This window comes from Galeopterus variegatus, unplaced genomic scaffold (genome assembly GCF_000696425.1).
Source record: "Galeopterus variegatus unplaced genomic scaffold, G_variegatus-3.0.2 Scaffold763, whole genome shotgun sequence".
NCBI lineage: Eukaryota > Metazoa > Chordata > Mammalia > Dermoptera > Cynocephalidae > Galeopterus > Galeopterus variegatus.
In genome coordinates this window covers 530,350-554,411 of record NW_007726874.1, presented here as the reverse complement: position 1 = coordinate 554,411, position 24,062 = coordinate 530,350, and the positions used below count along the sequence as shown (strand labels likewise).

Genomic DNA, 24,062 nt, shown 5'->3' with positions numbered 1-24,062 from the left:
AAACAGAAAGGATCCAGAAAAGCACAGCTGAAGTCAATATTCAAACATGTTAATATCCTAGTTTGTATTTTCACTGTTCTGGGAACTTTTTATGTTTACATCTGTCAGCACGAGACTGCATGACTTTATGATAAGGAGTGCATAGATTTACTTCAGACACAATGACTCCGCTCTTCACAATGTAATTCTCATCACAATCATCAGGAAGCAGGTCTAACTATTGGGAAAAGCAGTACAACATATTAGTTCCCTATAGTAAGGCCAATATATAGAGTTCAGGCTTTGGACAGAGATACCTTCTGCAATATACTAACAGTGATTCCTTGAACAATTTACTTAATCTCTCTGATATGCATTATAACTGCCTATAAAAATGGAGAAAATTAAGGTAAAGAATTCAACATTGTGTTAGGTGGACTGTTATCGACTCAGTAAATTCTACCCATTATTATTATTATTAAACCATGACCTCTGTGAATACCTTTTGCTTAGAGAAGGGAGATTTTCCAGCCTTCTCTCCATCTTTCAATGTCTTGCTGATATTAGATACCCATTTCTGCAATTCTTTGACTTTTTCAACATGCTCTTTCTTTTCTTCTTCCAGTGACTTCTGACAGGTGTGAGTGGTTAAAAAAAAAAAAAAAAAAAAAAAGTGCATTCTAGTAAATGACTGAACAATTAAAGTGGCCTCTCCACAGAAAACAAGAATATAAAAATGTTTTTTCATCACACACAGGTTACTGAGATATTTTATTCATGTTTACCATGTCACATAGCAGATGTACTTCCAAAATGTTTATGGTAGCAAAAAAAGCTGTGACAAACATTCTTTAATGATCAGTCTAACCTCCCAGCTGTTCCATCAATATGACAAATACAAAAACTCAACTTTATTCATGAGGCACTAGAAGATCTTCGAATTGCTGCCTTTGCATTAGCATTACAATCATGATTGTCTTGACAGAAAGGTATGAAACAATGGAAAACTGAAAGAGTAGAGAATGTCTACACACTTATGAAAAATACACGAAATGAAGAAAAATCCTTCCCCCTCCTCTAATACACAATACATTCATAATGTTCATATCCTAGCTTGTATTTTCATTGTTCTTGGAACTTTTTATGTTTACATCTGTCAGCATGAGACTACATAACTTTATGATATGGAGTGTGTAGATTTATTCTGGACAAAAAACAGGATGATTCTTTAATTCCAAAGTCTTAGCTAGAAAGACTGTCGTAGATAAACATTTTAATATGTAAAGAAGGCCCCTATATACAGGAAAATGCAAAACTTTTTCATTTTTTGAAGTAATCTAAAACACTGCAGTTTCACGGATGTGAGAACAAATTTATAACTTTTCTGTGATTCCATGGTGCTTTGTGAAGTTGTCTTTCAGTGACTGCAATGTATCATTTAGTAACTGGGAATGCTGACACCAGGCTGGATTTAGTCAGTGAAGGGAAGTTCTGAAGAAATGATGCTCTGAACTTGTCGGATTCATCAAGCATATTATCCCATATTCTAGGCAAAACATGCTGGTTTTAGTACGGGCAAGGTTCAAAAACTATTCTCAAAGCTAAATGGAACCATGTTAAGGGCAGTAAATCTTTTGTTATTTTCAATTTCAAAATTATTCTCCTCTGAGTAGTCAGCGATTTCCAGCTCTCAAAAAATAAATGGTGCTTTGAGTGTGTTACACAATTCCTCAACTGCATATTTAGTAGACACCATCATGCTCTGGACAGATGGCATGTGCTCTGCACAAAGTTATTTTCAACAGGTCCTATTAGGAAGAATAGTAGAGGCTAGAAATTCCTGTCATCAAGGGTTCAGACACTTCTAACAGCTTAAGTCCTGTGTGGAAATCAAAATCAGCTTTTTCTAAGGCTTCTTTATATGTTAACTTTCTTTTTGTCTGGGGACATATTACATTTCTGACATATGACTTTTGATCTTTGAGTTTTGTAGCAATGAGGACATCTATAATTCCTACTTGGAGAGCTTCTTCGATTGACAACCGAGAGTGAGCCTGTGGTTCTATCAACCCCCCTGTCAAGTACTGAAATTCCAGACATCGGATTCCCATTTCCTTACTGATGATATTTGCATTCACGGCTTCCAGCACTGACATCATTTTGCTAGTGATGGGATGGCCAATCCCTGTGATTACTAATTCACACTGTCGCAGCTGCTGGGCAAAACCCTCATCAACTAGGCCTCTATGCAAAGCTTCTGCCACTCGGTACTTTTTGCCAGTAAGAGGATCGATTATCCCGCCTGTACTGACTTGAGCTTCAAGGCATCTGAGGGCAGTAATCCGATCAACCAAATTTCTACGGGAGGCCTTTAGTACAGAGATCCTTTCCCCACTAGCTGTCAGCCAATACCCTGCGATAGGACTATGCACATCCTTCTTGGGAACTAACCGGCTCAGCAAAGAATCAGCAAGTTCTGTAAGTGTGACATGGCCTTCTTGATACTTTTTGACCAAGGCTTTGTCAAGTGTTCCTTGCTCTATAGCCTCATTAATATTGAACTGTAATCTTGTTTTAGTATCAATCAGCATATGGGAAGGATGCCCGTAGGATTCAAAAAATGTGGCTTCCTTCCACTGATATTGTTGCCCTGATAGTTCAAGATAGATACTTTTTTCGATTAAGTTCCTCTGGAAAGCCTCATATGCAGTCAGTTCTGCTCCTGTTTTAATATCTACTACAGAAATTTTATGAGTTTTCTCTACATTGAGATTGGAAATGTCCCTCTCTCCAAATGGAAAGAGAAAGCACTGGCAGTCCACATCAAATACACACATTTGCAGTAATTCTGAGTAATACAGAGCTTGCTTGTTATTGGGATTAGGAAAAACTCTTGTGTTGCTGGATGGCTCGTGTAAAAATTGTAAGATGGCATTATTTAATAACCCCTGCTGCAGGGCAATTTCGGGAGGAACACGAATGCCTTTGACAGGGTCAATGACGCCCCCAGTAGCAACCTGAGCCTCCAGAATATGTTTACCTTTTTGTCTGTCAAGCATTCTATTTTCCATAGCTTGAAACACTGACAATACCTTAGAAGAACATGAATATCCCAGGGCTGCCTTCTCTGCCTCAAGAAGCCTAATTTTGAATTCAGGGTCAACAACTCCTTTAAGAACTGCATCTTCAACAGAATATGTGTGACCCGAAATGGGGTCGATGATAAAACCTGTTGCAGCCTGAGCTTCTAAAAATGCTAAAGCCATCATTTTGTCTATTATAATCCTCTTGGCTGCTGTGACAAATGAAATCTTTTCTTTTGTAGATTCTAGGTAAAGCCCTGCAATTGAGGTAGCTTTTGTCAAAAACTTGCTAAGAGTTTTCTGAACTTCTTCAACAGTCTTGAGACCAAGTCGCAGCTGCTCAATTGTTCTCATATCCAGAAGCTTAGCTTCAACCAATTGTCTGGCAGTCACAGTGTGCCTGAGCCCTTGAAATTCAAATTCATCTTCCCTAACGGAACATGCACGATCACTATCAAAGTTCTGGAAAGTCTCTGGTTCTAAGCCTTTCTTAAGGAAATCTCCTCTCTTGAGTCCACCAGATGCTCTGCACCCTTCAAGCATCCATTCTTCCGTACTGGAAACTGGGTTCTTCTCTTGTTTTAATGTTGTGACTTCTGTATGCATATCATAGTGCTTGTTCTTAGCTATCTGTAATAGGAATTTATAAGACATTAAAAAGTCACCTAAAGAACATGATGTCATAATACCCACTCTCAATCCAAACATAATTCCTTGAATTAGAAAGATAAGAGAAATGAAGAAAAATTTCAAACCAAAGAGAGTTTAGGAATAAGGAATATGATTTTGAGAGTCTGAAGTTTGCTTTAGATGATAATTAAAGGTATTAAAATGAAAGTTTAAAAAAGACTGAGATGAAATTTGGCTACAGAATATATTAGAAGTTAAAGTTAACTGTTTGGTTCTTCTAGTATTTTTTTACAGTCATATTTTTCAAAATATATTCTCACTACATCTGTGTGTGTTTAATCTCAAACATTCAAAAAATAAAGCATGACAATTTATAACAAGGATTCAGATAAATCACTAGAAAAATTACAGCATTATTCTCTAGTCAGAACTACAAAGAGCCAATCACCCTCAAAACTGTTAAAAATTTAGTCTAGGAGAGAAAGGAAACAAAAGAGGAAATTGACATTAAGTATCTGATTAGGTCTCAGAACACAGAATATACCTCTAAGGGTGTCAAAAGCTTCACCAGTTCCATTTCATATTTGTCATCTTGATACCTAACAGGAGGTCTGGAATTGTGCAGGGTTTGATCTCTTATCTTCTCAATTTCTGACAGTCTTGTAATAGGGTTTGCCTCATCAATAGTTATCTGTAATTCGGTGCTTGTTTGAGAAAAATACTCAGAGTAACACTGCTGGCTTTTCTCTTTCTCGAGTGTTGCCCCTGGTGGCCGAAATTGGACTTCTTTTGGTATTTTCTCAACAACCCGATGTTGCCATTTTTCCTCCAACTGCTGTGGTTCCTGTGTCCATCTCAACATTGGAGACCTGGCCCTTGAGTGAAGATGTCCAGTGCTCCTAGAGGAGAGATCTCCAGAGTGCTGACACTCCTTCACTGTCATCTCAAAATCTGGTTTGGAGGCACAGTCTTTGGCTGTGTTCTTATTCTGAATTTCACACTGGAGCAAAACTAATTGATGCTCATGCTCCTTTATCTGTTGATCCATTTTTTGCTTCAGGTTTTCAACTTCACGTTTCTGGGCTATCAGCTCATCCTCAAGTTTCCGACATTTTTGGTAATGATTTGCTTCCACATGCTGCCCATGTTGCATTTGCTCACGATATTGTTGGAGCTGTCTTTCAAGTTCTTTAATATTTGTTTCACAGAGCTTAGCATTCTCTTGAGCTCTGCAGTTTTCTCGCTGAAGAGACACAAAGTCCAGCTTAATGCCTGAAATATCATTTTCAGTGATGACTTTGGATTCCATTAATTTTTCCATCTTTTTCCGAAACTCCTCTGCTGAACGTTTGAATTTATCAGACTCCTCCTGAAACAGAACCATCTTTCTGTGGGTCATCTGCTCCTCTATGGTCTTCAAGTGCAATTCGTCTTGCACCTTTTTCAACCTGTTATTTAACTCTTGCACCTGAGCTTGTTGTAGCTGAACTTTCTGCTCCCCAAGTCGCTTTTGTTCCTTGGAAGCATTTAGCTCAGCATTCAGATTTCTAACTTCTTTCTCAGTATTCTGGATGATGATGTTCTGTTGGTCACACTTTTGCTTAAATTCACTTACTAAATTTTGACTTTTGGCCAGGTCTTCTTCTAGGCATTTAATTTTTCGCTGGAAATCCTGTTCTGTTTTTGTCTGTTTATGTAAGTGCTCATTTGTGTTGCGCAGCTGATCTTTAAAACCCTCTGCCTGAATTTTCAGTGTTTCACATCTTTGCTGGATAGCTTGTTTTTCTAAAACAACATTTTCTGATTCTGCCTGAATTCTCTGCATCATTAATTTGGTTTCATTATTCTGCCTAGTAAGCTCATCTACTTTTTGTTTCAACATTTCTGCGTGCTCATTACTTTTCCCCAATTCTTCATTAAGCTTTTGGATTTTCTCATTATTTTCTTTTTCAGCTCTAATATTTTGAAGCAACTGCTCGTGGCTTTTCTCAAATTGTTCTTTTAGGTGATCTGATTTTCTCTGGCACATTCGTACTCTTTCGAATTCCTTCTCATCCTGAAAAGAAACAGCTTGTGAATTTAAATCCTGAATATTCCTCTCAGCTATAGCATGTGCCCTAGTGATTCTGTCTACTTCTCTTTGCAGTTTCCCTTTTTCATGATGAAGAGATTCTAATTCTAATTGATAATTATGCTTTATTTTCTTGAGATCATTAGCCTCCTGCATGACTTCTTCAGCTTTATCTGTGGTTTGGTTCAATTGCCTATTAAGTTCTCTGAGTTGCTGAGAATACCTTTCCTCTACCTGATCCTTTCTTTCCAACTCCAACTTAAGGCACTTTAGTGTATTATTTGTTTCATCCAGTTTCTCTTTCAGCAAACGAGCCTTTTCCTCAGATGAAGTTTTCTCAAGCTGGAGGGAGTTAAGCTCATACTGCAGCTCCCTCATGTCTTTTTCAGCCTTCCTGTTAGCCACTGTCAGCTCATCTACCTGCTGTTTGAGTTCTTCTGCTCTCTGTTGGTCATGCTCTTTCTGAAGACCTGCTATTGCTCTGCAGGACGCAGCCTGTGGCAATGCGTTTTCTCTACACAAGTACTGAATTTCAGTTATTTTTCTTCTTGCTTCCAATTCAATTTTCTGCTTCTCTTTCAACTGTTTCTCTGCTACCTGCTTTTGAAAAGCAAGGTCTTTTTCCATCTGTTTTATCAGCTTTAAAAGTTCTTCTTCGTTGTCTCTCTTTCTTCTTAATTCTTCCATTAACTGACTTTTTTGTTGCTCCAAATCATTAAGACTTGAATCTTTTCTTTTAAGATGATCCTCCAGTGTTCTCCTTGTAAAGGTGTTTTCCTCTAACTGATTCCGAAAATTCAGGAGGTTTTCCTCCACAGCCGCTCTTTTGGCCTCAGCCTCCATAGTGAGCTGCCTCACCCGCTCCAGTTCCCGTTCCGCAGCTTCCTTCTCCCTCACGATGGTCTCGAGCTCCCTGCGGTACTGCTTGGCTTCGCTTTCAGCCCTTAACTTCTGCAGAGCGATGTCTTCCACATTTCTCTGCTGCTTTCTCAATTCATTTTCCGCAGCCTCCTTGACCTTTGGAAGTTCTTCCTCTACTCGGGACTTTTGTTTCTTTAGTTCGGCTACCATTTTTTCCAGTTCACTTATCTTTCCTGTAAGTTTGCTATTCTCAATCATTGTTGCCTTCTGACGCTGAAGCAGATCTGAATACGCCCCATGTTCAGAAGTCTCCTTACACCTTTTAATCTACAAGAGATGTTTTGAAAGTGTCAAACCCATTCTATTCAAGTTTATCCTACAAAATCTGAAGCAATGTTCATAAAAGTACTTACAAAACCAAGTGAACCCAAATGCAGAACAAGCACCATCACCACTACCACCAGCAGCATCACCTTCTTCAGAGAGGAAGCTTCAGAAAGTCAGCAGAAGACAGAATACCCTTCATGACAGGTTTTCTGAAGAATCTTTCTTTGTCTCTCAGGAATAATTTTATTTTAAAAATTAGCTAGCTCAGATTGTTATAGAAAGAAGAGACCTTACAAAACATACAGCACAACCCCAACCTTTTACAGATAAGGAAATTGAGATACAGGGAGATTAAGTTTGCAACCTCGCACAATGGGTGAGTGACAAGCAGGAACTGGCACTCTCACAACAGTGCACTTTCTGCTCTTGCACGTGACTTAGTCCTACAAGCCAAGAAGAAAATACAGCATATGGGATCTGAATGATACCAAAAAATGTAGTTTTCAACATCCAGCCTGATGGAAATGTAAAATGACACTTACATTCCCATGTTTTATGGTTAAAGAAACAAAACACAGAACTTTAGAACAGAGAGCCAAACTGGAAAATAATACTCAACAAGAGAAAGGAGGAAAATTATATAAAAACTTGAAACTTCTAAAGTCAAATTCCTTACTTATCTATACTTGCCATATTGTCACAATTATAATCAGAACTGCTAATGCAAAGGCAGCTATAGTCCCTACTGGCTTTAGAAAAGATGTGCTTCATATACTCACACATTTTGCTGTTGTTGTTAATGACATGCCTCATGTGAATCCACCTTGACAAGTACCTTTAGATACTCCATAAATATAAAGATATTTGTTAAATATAAATGCTTTTTAAAGTATACTTAGGGATTTAGCTCCAATTTATAGAACAAGATATAAGAAAACCTTTTTACTCTACTGATGATAGAATCAATCTCAGCTGGGAGGAATACAGTTTACATTGACTATAGAACTACATGATTGGGGTTAGTTTATAATCACAACTTAATTTCTCTTTATTAATACCATAATGTTGTTAGTTTCATATCATCAACTGGAAATTACCACAATTAGAGACAATTTAAACAGGAGTAGAGATTATTTTAGATAGCAGATTTGTTTTCATTGAGAAGTTTTGGGGAATTTTAAGATTTAATTTTTATTATAGACCATACATCTTATTTTGCTTCCTGTAATTTCTTGATCCCCAATAATTTTGATGAGAATTTCAGTTGTTTCCTGTGCTTGCCTAAATATGTCTCTTAGTAAGAATTTCCATAGAAACAGGTCTCATCACAATCTGCTATGCTCATTGCTCTATTTTTTGACTTTGGTATCAGTGTCAATTCTTAGTGGTTCTGAAGCATTTTACCTATTTAAATATTAAGTTTTCAATATTTTTTGAATAGATTATTTCTAAGAGTGTCTTTTTCTCAGTTCCTTATCAAATGTCTTTTAAAACTTAGCTATTGCTAAGGAGTTTTGAGCCTTTTTTTCCTTGGTCATGTTCTGAGGTTTAAGAAAATGAAAACTCCCTCAGAAAAAAATGTCTGTTGTTGAACCCTCAGTACCTTAATTAGAGTCATTTTAGTGATTTGTTAATAATCTCATGTTGTCTGGATAACTCTGAAATTTTTAGTGAATACTAGAAAAATTAGGAATACTTTAGTCCAATGCTGATTTGCTTTCTTATATATCTCAAACTTATTCATATAAAAGTAACTTCCTCAGGTTTTCTCTAAATTTTCCCCAGTGCTTAATATTTAATGTATTTTGCTCTCTCAGTGATTAATATTTAATGTATTTTTCTCTCAACATAGACTAAAGAATCTCTTTATCACATCTAATATCCATTACAGATATTCTACTAATATTTCTCTAACTAATTTGGTACTTCTGAAATTAACTTTCGTCTATCTTTGGTTTTATGTTTATTATAGAAAAATTATGCTCTCAGACCAAGGTTTATCATGTGGGTCTTCGAAACTCAGTTTCTTTTGAGTCTAAAAACTGAGCTATATAACTTTTCCAAGACATTCCATTAATATGTTACTTAAGTAGTGATTTTCTTATCTATTTTAAATTATAGTCTTTGCATATTCTTCCATAACTATATTGTTCTGATTTTCAATTCACTATAAATTTTTGACATTTCAGAGGAAGACAATAATAATTTGTATATATTTTAGGCCTTTTGAAATGTTTTTTCTTTCTATCAACTTCTAGTATGCTGCATCATCAGATAATTTCAGCAAAGTGGCCCATATAGGTATAATGAGATATACACTCTAAGAAAGGAAAAGAACTTAAATTATTTTAGTTTACATTTAACTACTTTATATACAATTTAAAAGATCTACATACCATTTAAAATGAAGTAAGATCTCTCAAAAACTAAAAATGTTAAAAAATTATGGATGTTCTTTCATAGATGAGAGGTGCATGACCAATTATTAAAATGGTCACAAATATTCCAGTTTTCCTTTCTAAGTACAAAAAGAAGCTGGTTATAAAGTTTTGCAGTCAGCTATGTTAGTGATTTAGTTGCAGAAAACTGTTAACTCTGAACAGACTAAAATAGTTTACAAAAGCAGTCACATTTTTAGAAACTAAGAAAGTAACTAGTAGATTGTTTGGGTTCTCTCATATAAAAAGAGTTACACCACATATAATAACCTTCAGAATTTCAACAGTCCAATTTAAAATGGTTAAATACCCCACAATTCACCATTCAGTCTACTATTTTTGTCTGTTCTGATGTTAGAAATAGAAAGCATATATTAAGATAATAGAGCATAGAATAATCCCTTCAAGATAAGATACAGTGTAGCCTTTATGACAATTCATTTTTATAAGTAATTCCCTATTTTTCCTATTTCTGAATATAATTTTTAAATGCAGAGTCAAAGCTGCAAAAGTCCTCCAAGTCAGAATGGTACTTTTTTTTTTTTTTAAACCATGCACCATATCTTTTTGTCAAAAACAAAAATTCTTTAAAAGTAGCATTGTTTTGTAGAAACACCTACTGCTTCTAAGTTAATGTTTTTTTAGTATATTTATTAATTATAATAATTTTAATGCCCTGAAGATGTAAATTAATTTAAAATGCATAATGCAAATGTGTTCATGTAGATTTTCTGTTAACATCATAACAGCAGTAACTATACTTCGAAGAAGTATACTTCTCAGGTGCGGGTAAGCTAAAAAAAATTCTGCCAAACTGTAAATGTTTCATAATTTAAATAGAAACACTTGGGACATTAACCCTATCATATTAGACACCTGAAGTGAAATTTTCAAATGCTTTTATATTTGAGAGAATCTTAAGAACCAACAAAAATCCTAGGCCTTCACTAATTTTCATTGTAATTTTATAACTAAATTATTGCTTGTATATTAGCTATCAGCCACGTAATTTATCATGAAATCTTTTTTGCTCTCCCAAACACACTGTAGTTCATGCTCATGTCTAGTTCCTTTTCATTTAGCTGTTCACTGTTAATGTTTACCTCCTCCTCTTCCAGCCTCTTCAATGAATCACCAGCAAATTTAATATATTGTGTCATGAGAGTGACTAGAGCAGTGTACCGAGTCCGTAGGTCCATGAACTACAAGTAAGAAAAAAAAAAATAAAAACATAACTTCCAGTTGCCCTTAAAAAGTTGAATGAACTCTGAGGAATAGTTACAATATTAACTAGGTTTTGGAACAGTGAAGCACTTAACTCCCCAGTAATAAATGGTAACTTGGTAGAAATGAGCTTGTAACTGTCATGCAAACCATTCTAAAGGACAAGTTTCTTCTACATTTAATCATGAAGTGCATTTATTTATCTCTGCAGTTAATAACTGATCTTGAATAAAGAAAAGTGTTTTAAAAAACTTTAAAGAAAATGTATTGTTATGGGTATAGACTCTTTGTTTGGGATAATAAAGAAATTCTGGAAATGAATAGTAGTGACGGTTCAGCAACAACAGTGTGGTATACTGAATGCCATTACACTGTACATTTAAAAATGGTTAAAATGGTAAATTTTATATCCTGTATATTTTACCACAATAAAATAAATAAATTTATTTTATAAAGTGTGGTTTCCATCTTTTACACCCCTTCCCCTCTCTCTCACACTTTTATTACCTCTTGAATAATGAGATCTGCTGAGCTCTGCATTCTTTGGCGTTTCACTGGAGATTTTTGTTGTGAATCTACCATGGCCCGGTATGTCATTGTTTGTAATTCATAGTCCTGTATAAAGGAGTCAATAATATAAAATTAATTAAAGCAGAGTGTCAAGGTTTCATTCTATAGTGATTCAATGCAGAGAATTTGAAGCTAGTTTTACTGAATTAACTTTAAATAAAGAAAATATTGCAAAAGTACATTTTAGGAATCTATCCAATCCTGCAGATGCTTCCAAGATGGTGATAAAATCAGAAAAAATGCAGGGTGATCAGGACAGTACCCAAGTCTCTTTGGAAGCTCATGAAAACATTTATTACCATATTCTAGTTATATTCAGCTTCCCTTTCCTCCAGCTAGGCAATGGAATGTGGGTCTGGAAGGCTAAAGCTGAGAAATAGTCAATGAACTTGAAAAGCATGAGAAATGTCCCCTACATTAGAGAGTTCAAAGTTCTCCCATAGAATACTCTAGCAATGTTAAAAAGAGGGAGAGAGAGGGAGAAAAAGAGAGAGAGACAGAGAGAGAAGTGATTAAGAAACCAATTTCAGAGCTATGTATTTATTCTGCTGTGTGGGTGTGTGTGTGCACGCACATGGTCATGTGCTCATGCACATACGTGTGACAGAAAAAAAGAATAAATGAACAAATCGGGGCTGTCATGTGACTCAGACTTCACAAATAATTATTATGTAAGTGTCAAAAATGTTCAAATGAGAATCCTCTTTTTGCTTTTTAGCAGAGTAAAATGACTTGCATAGCTTTAAAAATACATTGTAGGATCACATATCCTAATATTAAATTTGACTCAAGTATCGAACCCTCTTACCTTCACTGTAGCTGAGTACTGTTCTGCATATTTTTGACACTCATCCATTTTACTCTGTTTCATTTCTATTTCGGACACCAGCATCTATAAGTACACACAGTTTAGAAGAAAAGGACAAGAAACTCTATGCTGTTCTACTACTTAAGGTCCTCAGAAACTAAGAAATATCAGCATCACTTAACAGTATAGCTCCATAGCCCTTTGCACTTCATATGCGACTTGTCTTAAGGGTAAATTACAAACTTCCAGATTAAGCCACATAAGTGACCTACACTTACAGGGCTTCCAAAGCAGAAATTAAACTCCAAAGGAATTATCCTAAAGCAGACTTGATGAGCTTGGCCACCACTTATTCCTGATGAAAACAGAGCCAGAAATTACTGGCCTCTAAAGATGGAACAAAAATCTCAAAGCATCCGACTTTCTGTCAGATGTGACTATTCAATTTTCTACCACTAACCATGTTTATTTATTAAGAACCCACAAAACTATTGCGGCCAGCAGAGTACCAAAGAGATTTCCATGCCTACAACTAAATGATCATTAGGAATTTGAAAACTATCCCAACCTGCTACTTTAATTTTACCTACGTTTTCATAAGTGACTTCCAAGAAATCAAAATAAGTGATGTATATAGGTTTGGGTTGCAGGCTTTTAATATTTATAATACTCCCTACCTTTCTCTAAATAGTTGCTGACTTTTTCTCTTTACATAGGAAAAGAAGATAAGGATCATGACTGACCAAATGCGGACACGACCTCAGTACAAGTAATTGTTTTTACATACCTTTTGTTGATTTAACTGTGTGGCTAGGGTTTTACTATTTTCAGGCTGATTTTCTTGAATCTTTCTCTGAGTAGTCTCAACCTGCTGGATCCAATCATCTAAAGGATGATAGGTATCTCTGTAGTACTTCAGTGATTTCCCAATACCCTCTAAGTCCCGTAACCTAAAAGAATGGTAACAGGATAGTTGCCAATGGTATCATTAGAAGAGTGGAAGGTATAGAGCAGGAAAAGACAAAATAGCTGTACTACAAAGCCCTAAGCACAACAACAGGGGTATATGTAAAGAATTCAAGGCTGCAACCCTGAAGCATACCTCCAAGGGCACTCCATATTGGCTTTTGATTGAATATAAACATTTTGCTCCTGGAGTTGGTAATTCAGTGGTACTGATTATTCTACAGACAAGCCCAAGAGACTAAAGCTAAAAAGCAGAAAAATTGGAAACTTGACGCTAATTATTATCAATCAGGATATCTTGAAGAGCCAAGACTTACACTGAATGGCAGTTCACTTTCGAAATAATAAGTTAGTTCAATGAATGCTTCAACATGGTCCCAGAGAGTAGTTTCCGGGAGCTGTGATTAAACACCTGTTTCTATGATTTTAAAACCACCACATTAAACCTATCTATCACATATTTTACAGAGATGAGATAATATATAGTTGAACATAATTTTACTTCTCAAGAATGGCACTATATCACAGCATTTTATTTGCATTAATATAAACATGAAAATGAATGAGACAAGACACAAATCCATTTCTTTTAAGATGAGTCCTAAAACCATCCCATTTCCTTTCACTTTTTAATCCAGTCACTGAATGGATGATTTTGACTTTCTTATATTTTCATTTATAACGAATATCAGGTCATTTTAATTTCTTTACACTGTTTAGGTCTAGTATAGATTGCTACATACAGCCCTATCAAATGCATGACTCATGCTCTTACTAAGTCATGGTTATTTGAATATAATAAATTGGTAATAATTAGAGAACTAGACTGCTTTTTCCTTCAAAAAAGGCAAGTAGATGAACTATACAAATGCCAGAATATATCCATAGTTTTAATAATACAGTTTAAAAATGCTTATCGTGAAGTTAGATGTCTTGTAAAGTCCACTATGTAAGAAAGAAATATGATTAGAACTCTTGCAGCTAATACAATTAACTATTGAAGTAAAAAAATAACAGGCTAATAAGTTTAGATTTTCCGAGCATATACAGTAAGACATTAAATCTGTGTTAAAACTGAACAAAAAAGTATACTAACCTGTTGTCAATCTGCACATGAATATTTTGCCACCTTTCCACTAATTGATCTGCTTTTTCTTTATGCCAGTCAAAATCAAGGTCTCGTTCTTTATATGTTTTAAACATTTCATCACTGATGGCTTTAGCTTTCTGCAGCTCATCCTCTAATGCATGGAATACCTCTCTCTTTTCATCTACTTCACATCGCCATTGCTAAAATATATTAAGTGGGGAAAGTTATAAAAAATGTGTCAACCACTCACTGGGAAAACACATTATTTACCAAATTTTACCACTTATTTGCAAATGACTGATAAAATCGGATTAAATATTGGGTTGAACCTTATGAAATGGCCAATATTTGACTATATTTTGATCTTAAAAAAATGACAATTTTATAAAATTCAGCCTAATAGAATTTGCATATCAATAAAATATATTTCATAAGTATGTTTGCTACCTTGATAAAAATTAAGTCTTTGTCATTGTTCATTTTTAAATGCCCATGATCCTATTGTTAAAAAATGAATACACATATTAAAAATCACTGATCAACTTTTCACAATTGCTTTCCAATAGTTTTCTGAAGTGCTTTATATTTAGAAATATAGATACAGATGAGTACAACAACCGATCTTTTTCCTTTCTTAGATTAACTCCATTTATCTCCTTGATATCTTAAAATAACTGCCCCTTTTATCTAGTGACTCTACGACAAACAATTTAACTTTCAGCTTTAACTTCTCTTGCTGCCAGCATGAATTGACTATAATTACCTATTGTCAAAAAGGTTCAAACTTCAAACGAGAAGAACTCTCTCAAACTAAAATTATTGAACATACTTATATACAGTAAGTTGTGGAATTATAAAGATACAAAATGGAATGGATACATTCAAAGTAAGATATTTAATGCTTGATGTTTGAAGATCTCAACTAAGTGCTAGAAAAATACTTGCAGAGTATGATGATGAAAACCAGCCAAAAATCAGATTCATACCTTTAAAGTACTTATTAGATTCTCAATATTATTCTTCTCAGCTATAACTGCTTCTTCTTCACACAGTTTAGTTTCATAGAGTTTTACAAGGGCTTCTGCAGCTTGAGTGTTTTTTAACACCAAATTAACAGTTTTCAACCTTAAAAAGGGAATTAAACAATAGCCAGCTATTTTCAAATGCTTTTGCTTTGTTTTCTTTTGTTTTGCATAATGCAATCCTGAAGCACAATTATGACACATGACATAGCATATTCTTTATTTTGGAAGACTGACACATTTACTGTAAGATCAGATTCAGCTGACTCTCTTCTTAATGGACAGCATGAGCTTCAACCAATACCCTGTCCCACAAGTGGTATTTAGCAAGAAATTCCAACATAAGACGATTTCTTTCTAACCTTGTTTAGGCCAAGCATGAGAAGAAAATCCTGTAGGCTACAACAGCTGAGCTACCAAAAACTGACATGGAAAATATGGGAAGATAATACATTATGCACTGATTTCTGAGGCACATCCCCTTTCAACATGGAGAAGTGTCATAAATCCACAGAAATATTTAATGTATTTCTTAAGGCAAAATAAAACTAAACATATTAATAAAAGTAAATTTTTTAAATTCGCAACATAAGAAAATGATAGTTGTATAGAGCAAAATATATATTAAAGTAGCAGTTACATACTTATCTATGTAAGTGGAAGACATAGAATAGACTTGGTTCATGTTCTGAACAACCACACTGAGCTCAGATCGTAAGGTAGGAACTGATGGAGAGGCTGCTGCTTGACTGAAAAAATCTTCACATTTATTTGTGATCGTTCCCAAATCATCTTTAAGTCGTTCCAGTTCTTTCTTTAGTTTCTATAAAACAGACAACAAACATTAGGTATTAGGTGATCACCCCAGATGGGGTATTTTTCTTAAAACGGTTTAAAAACACACATTTTACACTATGATCATTGCCTTAAAAATCTACATTCTTGTATTTTTACTTTTCCTAAGCCATGATATTCAAGTTTTATAATCAATAATTCCCTTGCTGCCCAGCTCTTTGGACTCAAACATCTAACTTACTGTTTTTGCATACAGCAGGTTCATAGCGACTTTCACTATAAGAAGCCCTTATAGGCTCCATCATGATAGGTGAGGGGGTACATGTTCCTGGGTCTACCTGAGTCAATAGTAGAATTGAAGTACAGAATCCTAATTTACAAGCAACAATAAACACATAATCAGACCTCACGAAGTGACCAGTATGCAAAGTTGAACATTGAAGAAGTCACAGGAGTTGACACCCAAGAGTGTCATCAAGAGAGTAATTTACCTTAATTATTTTCCCAACACATTTATACTCTCACCTCCTGCTCTGTGATTCTGAAAACACTTTCATGCAAATCATCTCTTTCCAGGGGAGTTCTGATCTGTCTAATCAACCGATCTTCACAGTTCTCTAACCGAAGTCTAATGTTTCGAACTTCAGAGATGTAGAGATTATAAACTGATTCCTCTTGCTCCTCTGTAAAAATAAATATAATGTTTAGAAAATACCTTGTTTTCTATCATGTTTTAATATGGCAGTTTTACTATTACTGAGATATAGCTAGTCAAACTAACAGTTCCTATTATCATCACAAACCCACTTGAAAAATATAAATCTTAAAATATAGGGGGTAGGGGGTGAGGTTAGTGAGAAATTGGTAACGGGTCACAAAAAATGATTACATTGTATAATGATAAATATAGTAATAAAAAAAAGACTGGGGATGTTTTAAAGTGTATTCCTGCCTCAGAAAAAAAAAATTATGAAAAATGGGTAGCTAGCTATGAAGAAAATATACAAGCAGTTAGATTCTTCCCTCACATTTTACATCAGAATAAATTTCAGGAAAAAATAAAATAAAATAAATCTTAAAATATAAATCTTAAAATTTAAGAAGAGTTATTAAAAGTTCCCTAATGCTATTTGAAGTACTAATTTTTTATTTATGATATCCAAAGAAAGTAATATATTGCTCTGTTTTATGTTCACAGAAGAGTACATTAGTTGCAATTAATTATAAAAATTAAATTTAAAACCTTCATAGTAAAAAATAGATAAAGAATATGTTGATGCTTAAGACTTAAAAAGAAAATATTCATAATAAAACTGTCTCTAAGTAATGTCAAAAGAGTTCAGAATAAAATTCATATTTAATATAAGTTAACTAAACAAAACATTTTACTTTAATGCCTTTGTAAAACCTAAGTTTGATACATGCAAAAATAATTGAATCTTTTCTGAAACTTAAGGATCACCATCCTGAACATCACAGTGCAACATATTGAAAATGTTAAAAAGTAGATGCAGTAAGAATTCATCATTTGTCATACTATTTGGTTGGCATCTCTTTGTTAATTCATTGTTTGGAAATAAATGAATCCCTCTTTGCATCTTCCTACCTCAAACATGCTGTTAACATTCCAGAGATTGTGTCTATGTATCATAGACTAAGTGGCATAATACATCGAACAGTGAGATTTCCACTGAGAGCAGAAAAAAGCCAGAACTAAACACCTACAGGGAAAAAGACTGTAATTCCCATGTTTTACCTCTTTCTGCAGACTTAAGAAGTTCCTGATAATACTGCTTACATACATTAACCTCCTTTTCCAGTTGCACTATATCTGAGCCTGAAAATATTTGGGATTCCTGGCTATCTTCCAGAAAGTCTTCAAAACGAGACTGTAGATTACTCAGAACTTGTTGATGTTCACCAGGTAACATTGTCTTTATCTAAAGAAAACCAAAGACCCATGTAATTAAGTGATTATAGTACTAAGAGTTAAACTTGAATGGGACAGATAGATATCAAGTTGGTCTCATGGTATATGCCAGTTTACAATAAGTCATAAGCAAAAGAACCATTTAAAATTAATTTTCTTTTTCATTAACAATTTCAGGTTTTAAAGGCAAGGAAAAACAAATCTATAAATTTCAATAAGTGAAATTGAACTATATACACATCTTTCTAAGTCCAAAACACTATACCCTGTCTCTCTATCTCCTAGTAAGCACTGAATGAAATCTTTGATCCCCAGATTTCCCGAATTCTTAGAATGTACCTTGTATATGGCAGGTATATAATAAATAAATATTCACTAAATGAATAAATATTAGCATGGATCTGCTGAGTTCCATTCCATTCTAGAATAAAACAAAATTCACCCCACTCATAACAAGGTGTTCCATTCATGACAAGGTGGGCATATCAAGTTGACATGTAGGTTTTTACTTACTGAAGCCACATTGCTAGCTCGAATTCTATCAATTTCATTGATAAGATAATGCCAGGATACTACACTCTTCATGTTTATGTGAGACTCATGCCAAAGAGTCAGCACATTCTGATACTGCTGCTCAATTCTATGAAAGAAAACACAAATTAAGCCTTTTTACTCCCTCTGAAAACAAGCCACAATTTTTTTTTGTTTGTTTGTGGAATATCCTATGTTTACTAGTTCTAGAGACTTCTGATCCTATGGGGCCTTGACAAAGGATTAATTGTTTCTTTTTAACCTTCTGAGAGCTCCCCAAACCAGCTCTATATTTTTAGCTAATGTGTACAAACCTGTTTGCAAAGTCAACTGCTTCTTTGTTTGGTGGAGGAACGGTGAAGCACACAGATGGGACCATGGCCTCATTCCCAGTAGGACTAATGACCTTCCATTTAGCACGATGAGAGTTGTTCGCCAAAACACATTCATCGTCTTTGTAAATGGTTATCTGGTTTTAAATGAAGAATAGAATGATTAAATGAGGTCACTGTTAACTAACCTTTTTCCATACTCAATCTTGGGATTATTTTGTTCTATGAGGTAGAAAAACTTTACCACTCATAAGCAATATAATCTCATTGAAAAAAAATATGAACAATGACAGACACTAGTTTGTTTCTGGAAGTTATAAGTACCTCAATTTGTCTGTAGTCACAGATAGCTTTGATTGGAATAGAAGTTTTGAGTGCACTGTCAGAATTCCTTGGCTTCAGCTGAATTATTGTTTTCGCTCTTCCCACCAGGCTTGCTACTGTGCTTTTGTACTGCAGAAGTTCTTCTTTCTCTTCCTAAATAATAAATATGATGGATCTTAAAAAGTGAAAGACTTGTACTCTCCATTCCTTCAGAGCTTTATACAGATGAAACTTCACAGTCTAAACTTTCAATCCCTCCCCACTTCCTCTTATATCCCTCTTCCCCTATTTTGTTTGTTTGGGTTTGGTTGGGTTTTTTCTTTTGTAGTACTTACTACTATCTAACACTCTACACATATTTTACTTATTTATCATGTTTATTGTCTAGCTCTCTGTCTAGAATGTAAGCACCATGAGGGTAGAGATTCTTTTCTGTTTTGTTCACTGCTGTATTTCTAGGACCTAAAACAGCACCCAGGATATAGAAAGTGCTTAACAAGTATTTGTGGAATGAATGGCTAAACACATGCACACACATACACACGCACAAACATAACACTGTTAAAGCATTTTAAAATATCAAGGCTATCACATGAAAAACACTTCTGTTGTATTTGTTCCAAAAAATACTAACACTGAATGTGTAAGTGCTTAATTGAATGTGGTGGAAATATCAAGAGCATCAATAAAATATAAAGTTCTATACATATAAAAATATAATAAAATACTAGTCTAATCACTATCATACATTACTGATGAAATGCATAGGTTTTTGTATTAATACCATTGATTCCTGAACAAGGTCTTCCAGCTTGTGAATGCTGCTTGATCTATCACAGCTGTACTTCCGCTGAATGGCATCCTTTAGATTCCTTAAGTAATCAGTAGCTTCTTTGGCATCATTGAAAAACTAAGGAAAGATGAAACCTGGCAGTTAAAGAATGTTAAATGCCTGTAAAGTACAGAGTTGTCAAGTTCGGGTACCAGGGCCCATTGTGTCCCCCTCATAAGTGAGAAGAGAAGCACAAGACAACTTCATAGCCACATCCTTCCTTGAACCAAACAACAACCCTTGAACTTGGATGGTTATGAATGCTTAGTGTTCAAAGTTTATGAGCATACTATGCTTTGGTTCTATATAATTTTGATCAGTCTGTTTTACTTTAGGGCCCAAACAATTTTTAAGTAGAAGTGAAATTCCAAAAATAAAACTTCTTAAGAATAAAACAAAGAGCTCATTTGGCTGACTCTCTATTATGAAAACATTTTCTTAATAAGACACATATTTGTAGAACAAATTTTTCTGATATTTTAAGGGTTTTTTACAAGATTTCTTCCTTAATAGAATGCTTCAACCTATCCCATAGGACATGAAACACACACTTATATCCTACAAAGAAAACATGTCCATTTATTTCTCCTGCATATTGCATATATGTTTATATATCTTAAAACTAAGTCATAAAGAAAATTTCTGCAAGTCAGCCCAAATCACAATACCATCTATTAAAGTTGTGTTTCCATTCACATACCTCAAAATAGGCAGTGTTCTCTTTTATGTGCTGCTCCACACACTGGCAGAGCTGTAAGATCCAGCTCCACTGCGTCTGCATTGCCGCTCTGTAGGCCTTAAAGATAAAACACAGCCATCGTAACTGGCTGGAGAGAAATAAGGGACGCATACACACTGATGCTTTTAAATGATAAAATACTCTACCTAAATTGACGATGAAATTTTTTAACAGAATAAGACTTAAAAATCAGGCAGTAAAATGTCCTTCACATCTAACAGCTCTCACTCGCACAAAGTCAGTCCTAAAGTTTAAATATAAATTTTTTAATCAGTCCAGTTGATTTCTTTCAAACTTTAAACTTAGTGAAATTTCATCTTAAAATACAAGGAAAAAATTAACTCTCGCTACGTTCACATTAAAGAATATTTAACATTCAAAATAAATGCAAGCTATCCCTCTTATTTAGAAAAGCCACCCTCTACTCCTTTGCCATCAACTTTTACACCTGCTTTTTAAAATCCTCAGATATGTTTTCCTTCATAACACTTTCATGTTTCCTTTCTCTGAATTTTCATATTACTGGATCATAAAATATACCTTCTAACACAGAAATACATGGTTCTGCAGTTTTTGTTTTTGTTGGGGAAAGGTTTGGGGAAGGTGGAAAGGGAGGGTGTGCTCTCCTATCAGTTTAATCATAATAATTATAATACTAGTAGTTTTATAAATATATTTATTTATATGAACTTTTATTTACTACAGAGTATATCTTTCATGAGGGCAAAAAATATTTTAGAAATGATATACCTACTTCTTTAAGGAAACAAAACACCCTTTCATATTGAAGGTACAATTTTCTGACCTCCAGAAGAGGGCACTCTATATGCTCTAATGACTATTTTAAGCAAGCATGTCATTTTTCCTCCTTTTGGAAAAATTCATTCCTGCTGAGTTATGCTCAGGCAGGCTTTCTGAACAGAATGTACAATGCAGCGTTGGAAATCTGGCAACATACCATGGTCACATTACCTGCTCCCTCAAAATAAGCTACTTTGAGTAAATTAGCTATAAAAGACTCTAACGTTGTGCATTGTTAGATTCTAGTTTCTTTTTCCTATGAAATAAGAAATTGCGTTGATAACTAGCTAAATACTATCCATTAAACAAGATATGATAGGCCAATGGGATCATAAATATGACTAAAGGTTCATTTTACCCTTTAATAAACTTTTAATTAGATTATCATTTCTACATAAAAGTAATCAGATTCACATTCACATTTTCTATTCCCATCAAAATTCTTAACCTATAATCATATTTCCTAACAGCTTTCCCCTCGCTGAAGAAATACTCTGGTTTATTATAGTACAAAAGTATATCCAAATCCCCCATTACTCTAACTTCCTTTCTCTAGTGGTCCCCCTACTCTTTTATGTCTTTAACATTCCTTTGTGGCATTTCATGGGGATAAAAAACCATATTTTATACGAAAGGAGGTCAAATATAAGATTCCCAAGACTTTCTAATGAGGCCCAGAATTTTACTCATCTTTGTGTGTCATTGTGATTTCAGTGAACAAAGACTATCAGATTCCTTTCCTCGACTGTGAGTTTGAAGCACGTCACCTTTTATGTAGAGCAACATTTTTTTTCCTCTGAAAATATACCACATCTGTTTAATGTTCCCTGCCCTCTTATGTAATCACCCTTCACATGCAGAAAGTCACTAACTCTGTCTAGTACATATCAGGCCTAAAAATTAAAAACACCACCTCTGCCATAACTGCACAGGCAACCTGATAAATCCCATGTCAGTCCTTCACTTCTGTATAATTTGAAATGTTCACTCCACACTATGAGGACTTGCCAGGATGCTGTCCCAATATACCTCACAAAACTAGACCATAAATTCAATTATTAAAATAAATCATAACAGCTGATATTTCTTGAGAAAATACTATGAACCAAGAACTGTACTAAGCAGTAAAAGTAAATTATTTCTTCTCATTTTCACCACAATTCTTGATTAAAAGCATTTCCCCCATTTTTGGTAGGGAAATGAGGCTTAGCAAGAAGGTGTCAGTCACACAATGTCACACAGTCTGGAAGAAATAAAATATCAAAGCCCGTAAAGACAAGGTCATTCATATTTACGGTAATATATCTCCTCTGCCACAAGGGTTGACAAAGATACCTTTATTCTAAGTGATGAGTGACACACTTAGAGCAAGAGAACTAAAGATAAGAACCAGTATGACTTTTTCAGAAACTAGTTTTGAGCCAGGTTGTAATAAAAGTTTAATAGTTTATATTTTTCAATTTGTCAGCAATGAAAGAATCTGAAGGGTAATAATCACATGTCAATCTTCAACCAAGACTGTTGGACTTTCTGACTTACCTCAATAGTTAACCGAGCTGGGTGATTTTCTAGGCACAATGTCACACAGTCAGGAAGAAATAAAATATCAAAGCCCGTAAAGACAAGGTCATTCATATTTATGGTAATATATCTCCTCTGCCACAAGGGTTGACAAAGATACCTTTATTCTAAGTGATGAGTGACACACTTAGAGCAAGAGAACTAAAGACAAGAACCAGTATGATTTTTTCAGAAACTAGTTTTGAGCCAGGTTGTAATAAAAGTTTAATAGTTTATATTTTTCAATTTGTCAGCAATGAAAGAATCTGAAGGGTAATAATCACATGTCAATCTTCAACCAAGACTGTTGGACTTTCTGACTTACCTCAATAGTTAACCGAGCTGGGTGATTTTCTAGAAGTAGCTGCTCTGCCATCTCCTGAACTGATTTAATATTTTCTTCCTTTTGATCAAGTTCTCTCATTAATTCCTAATTTAAAAAAGAATTAAGAAGTGTTTTAGAAAAAGACCCAACCCTGAACTACAACTTTTGTGTGCATGTACAAAAGTTATACTTACAGCATGATAATCTTTTTTCCGAGCTATGTTGGTATTTCTCTCACTCCAGTCATAAGCAACTTCCTCCTCTTCTTTTTCATTCAACCAAATAAGTTCATTAGTTGCACGAGTTACAAAATTATGAAGTGTATCAAGGTGCCGCTCCTGATTCCTGGATGTATTCTTTATAAGGAAAATCATTATAAGAATCACATCTTTGATTATCTCAGACAGAGATAAGAAAAACAGAAGGTTAAAAAAAAAAAACTTACCAAAAGTTTTGCATACTGACTCTCTAATCGGTGCAACTTTTCTGCATAAGTTAGTTTAAGAGGTGCTGTCATTTGAATCTGTAATACGGGATGAAAAGACATGAAGGTTAAGAATCTCAAGGAATTCTGACTCACACTTAATGTATCCATTATTGAGGTATAGGGTCTTTATGTAAAGAGCAAAACAAGGTAAACTAAAATGATATGAAAATTTTAAATTCACATACCTCACTGATTTTAGCTTCTTTAAGGCTAGATTCAAATTCTTCAATAGCTCGGTGAACATTTTTGTGATTTTCTAAATGGCTTTCAACACTTGGCAAATCTGAGCCCCATTCAGTGCGGTCCAGTTGTACCTTTGAACAGCAAAATACTAGGT

The 24,062-nt window shown here is 34.6% G+C and overlaps 2 protein-coding genes across 2 annotated transcripts in view; both read right to left on the bottom strand.

The window, feature by feature from the left end:
• Window positions 1–24,062, bottom strand: part of DST (dystonin) — a 447,950-nt gene that overhangs the window by 143,745 nt on the left and 280,143 nt on the right. Inside the window, 19 exon segments of the mRNA XM_008572189.1 lie at window positions 482–610; window positions 10,493–10,591; window positions 11,121–11,228; window positions 11,992–12,075; window positions 12,779–12,941; window positions 14,054–14,247; window positions 15,034–15,172; window positions 15,714–15,892; window positions 16,390–16,547; window positions 17,621–17,804; window positions 18,308–18,434; window positions 18,640–18,794; window positions 18,982–19,134; window positions 19,766–19,891; window positions 20,514–20,609; window positions 23,239–23,343; window positions 23,433–23,594; window positions 23,684–23,761; window positions 23,911–24,039. Coding sequence (XP_008570411.1) covers window positions 482–610; window positions 10,493–10,591; window positions 11,121–11,228; window positions 11,992–12,075; window positions 12,779–12,941; window positions 14,054–14,247; window positions 15,034–15,172; window positions 15,714–15,892; window positions 16,390–16,547; window positions 17,621–17,804; window positions 18,308–18,434; window positions 18,640–18,794; window positions 18,982–19,134; window positions 19,766–19,891; window positions 20,514–20,609; window positions 23,239–23,343; window positions 23,433–23,594; window positions 23,684–23,761; window positions 23,911–24,039 — 2,568 coding nt within the window.
• On the bottom strand, window positions 719–7,413 carry LOC103590067 (plectin-like). Its single transcript, XM_008572185.1, has 3 exons — window positions 7,038–7,413; window positions 4,237–6,951; window positions 719–3,692 (listed from the first exon to the last, which is right to left on the bottom strand). The coding sequence occupies exons 1-3, from the start codon at window positions 7,092–7,094 to the stop codon at window positions 1,791–1,793; spliced, it is 4,674 nt and encodes a 1,557-aa protein (XP_008570407.1). The 5' UTR covers window positions 7,095–7,413; the 3' UTR covers window positions 719–1,790.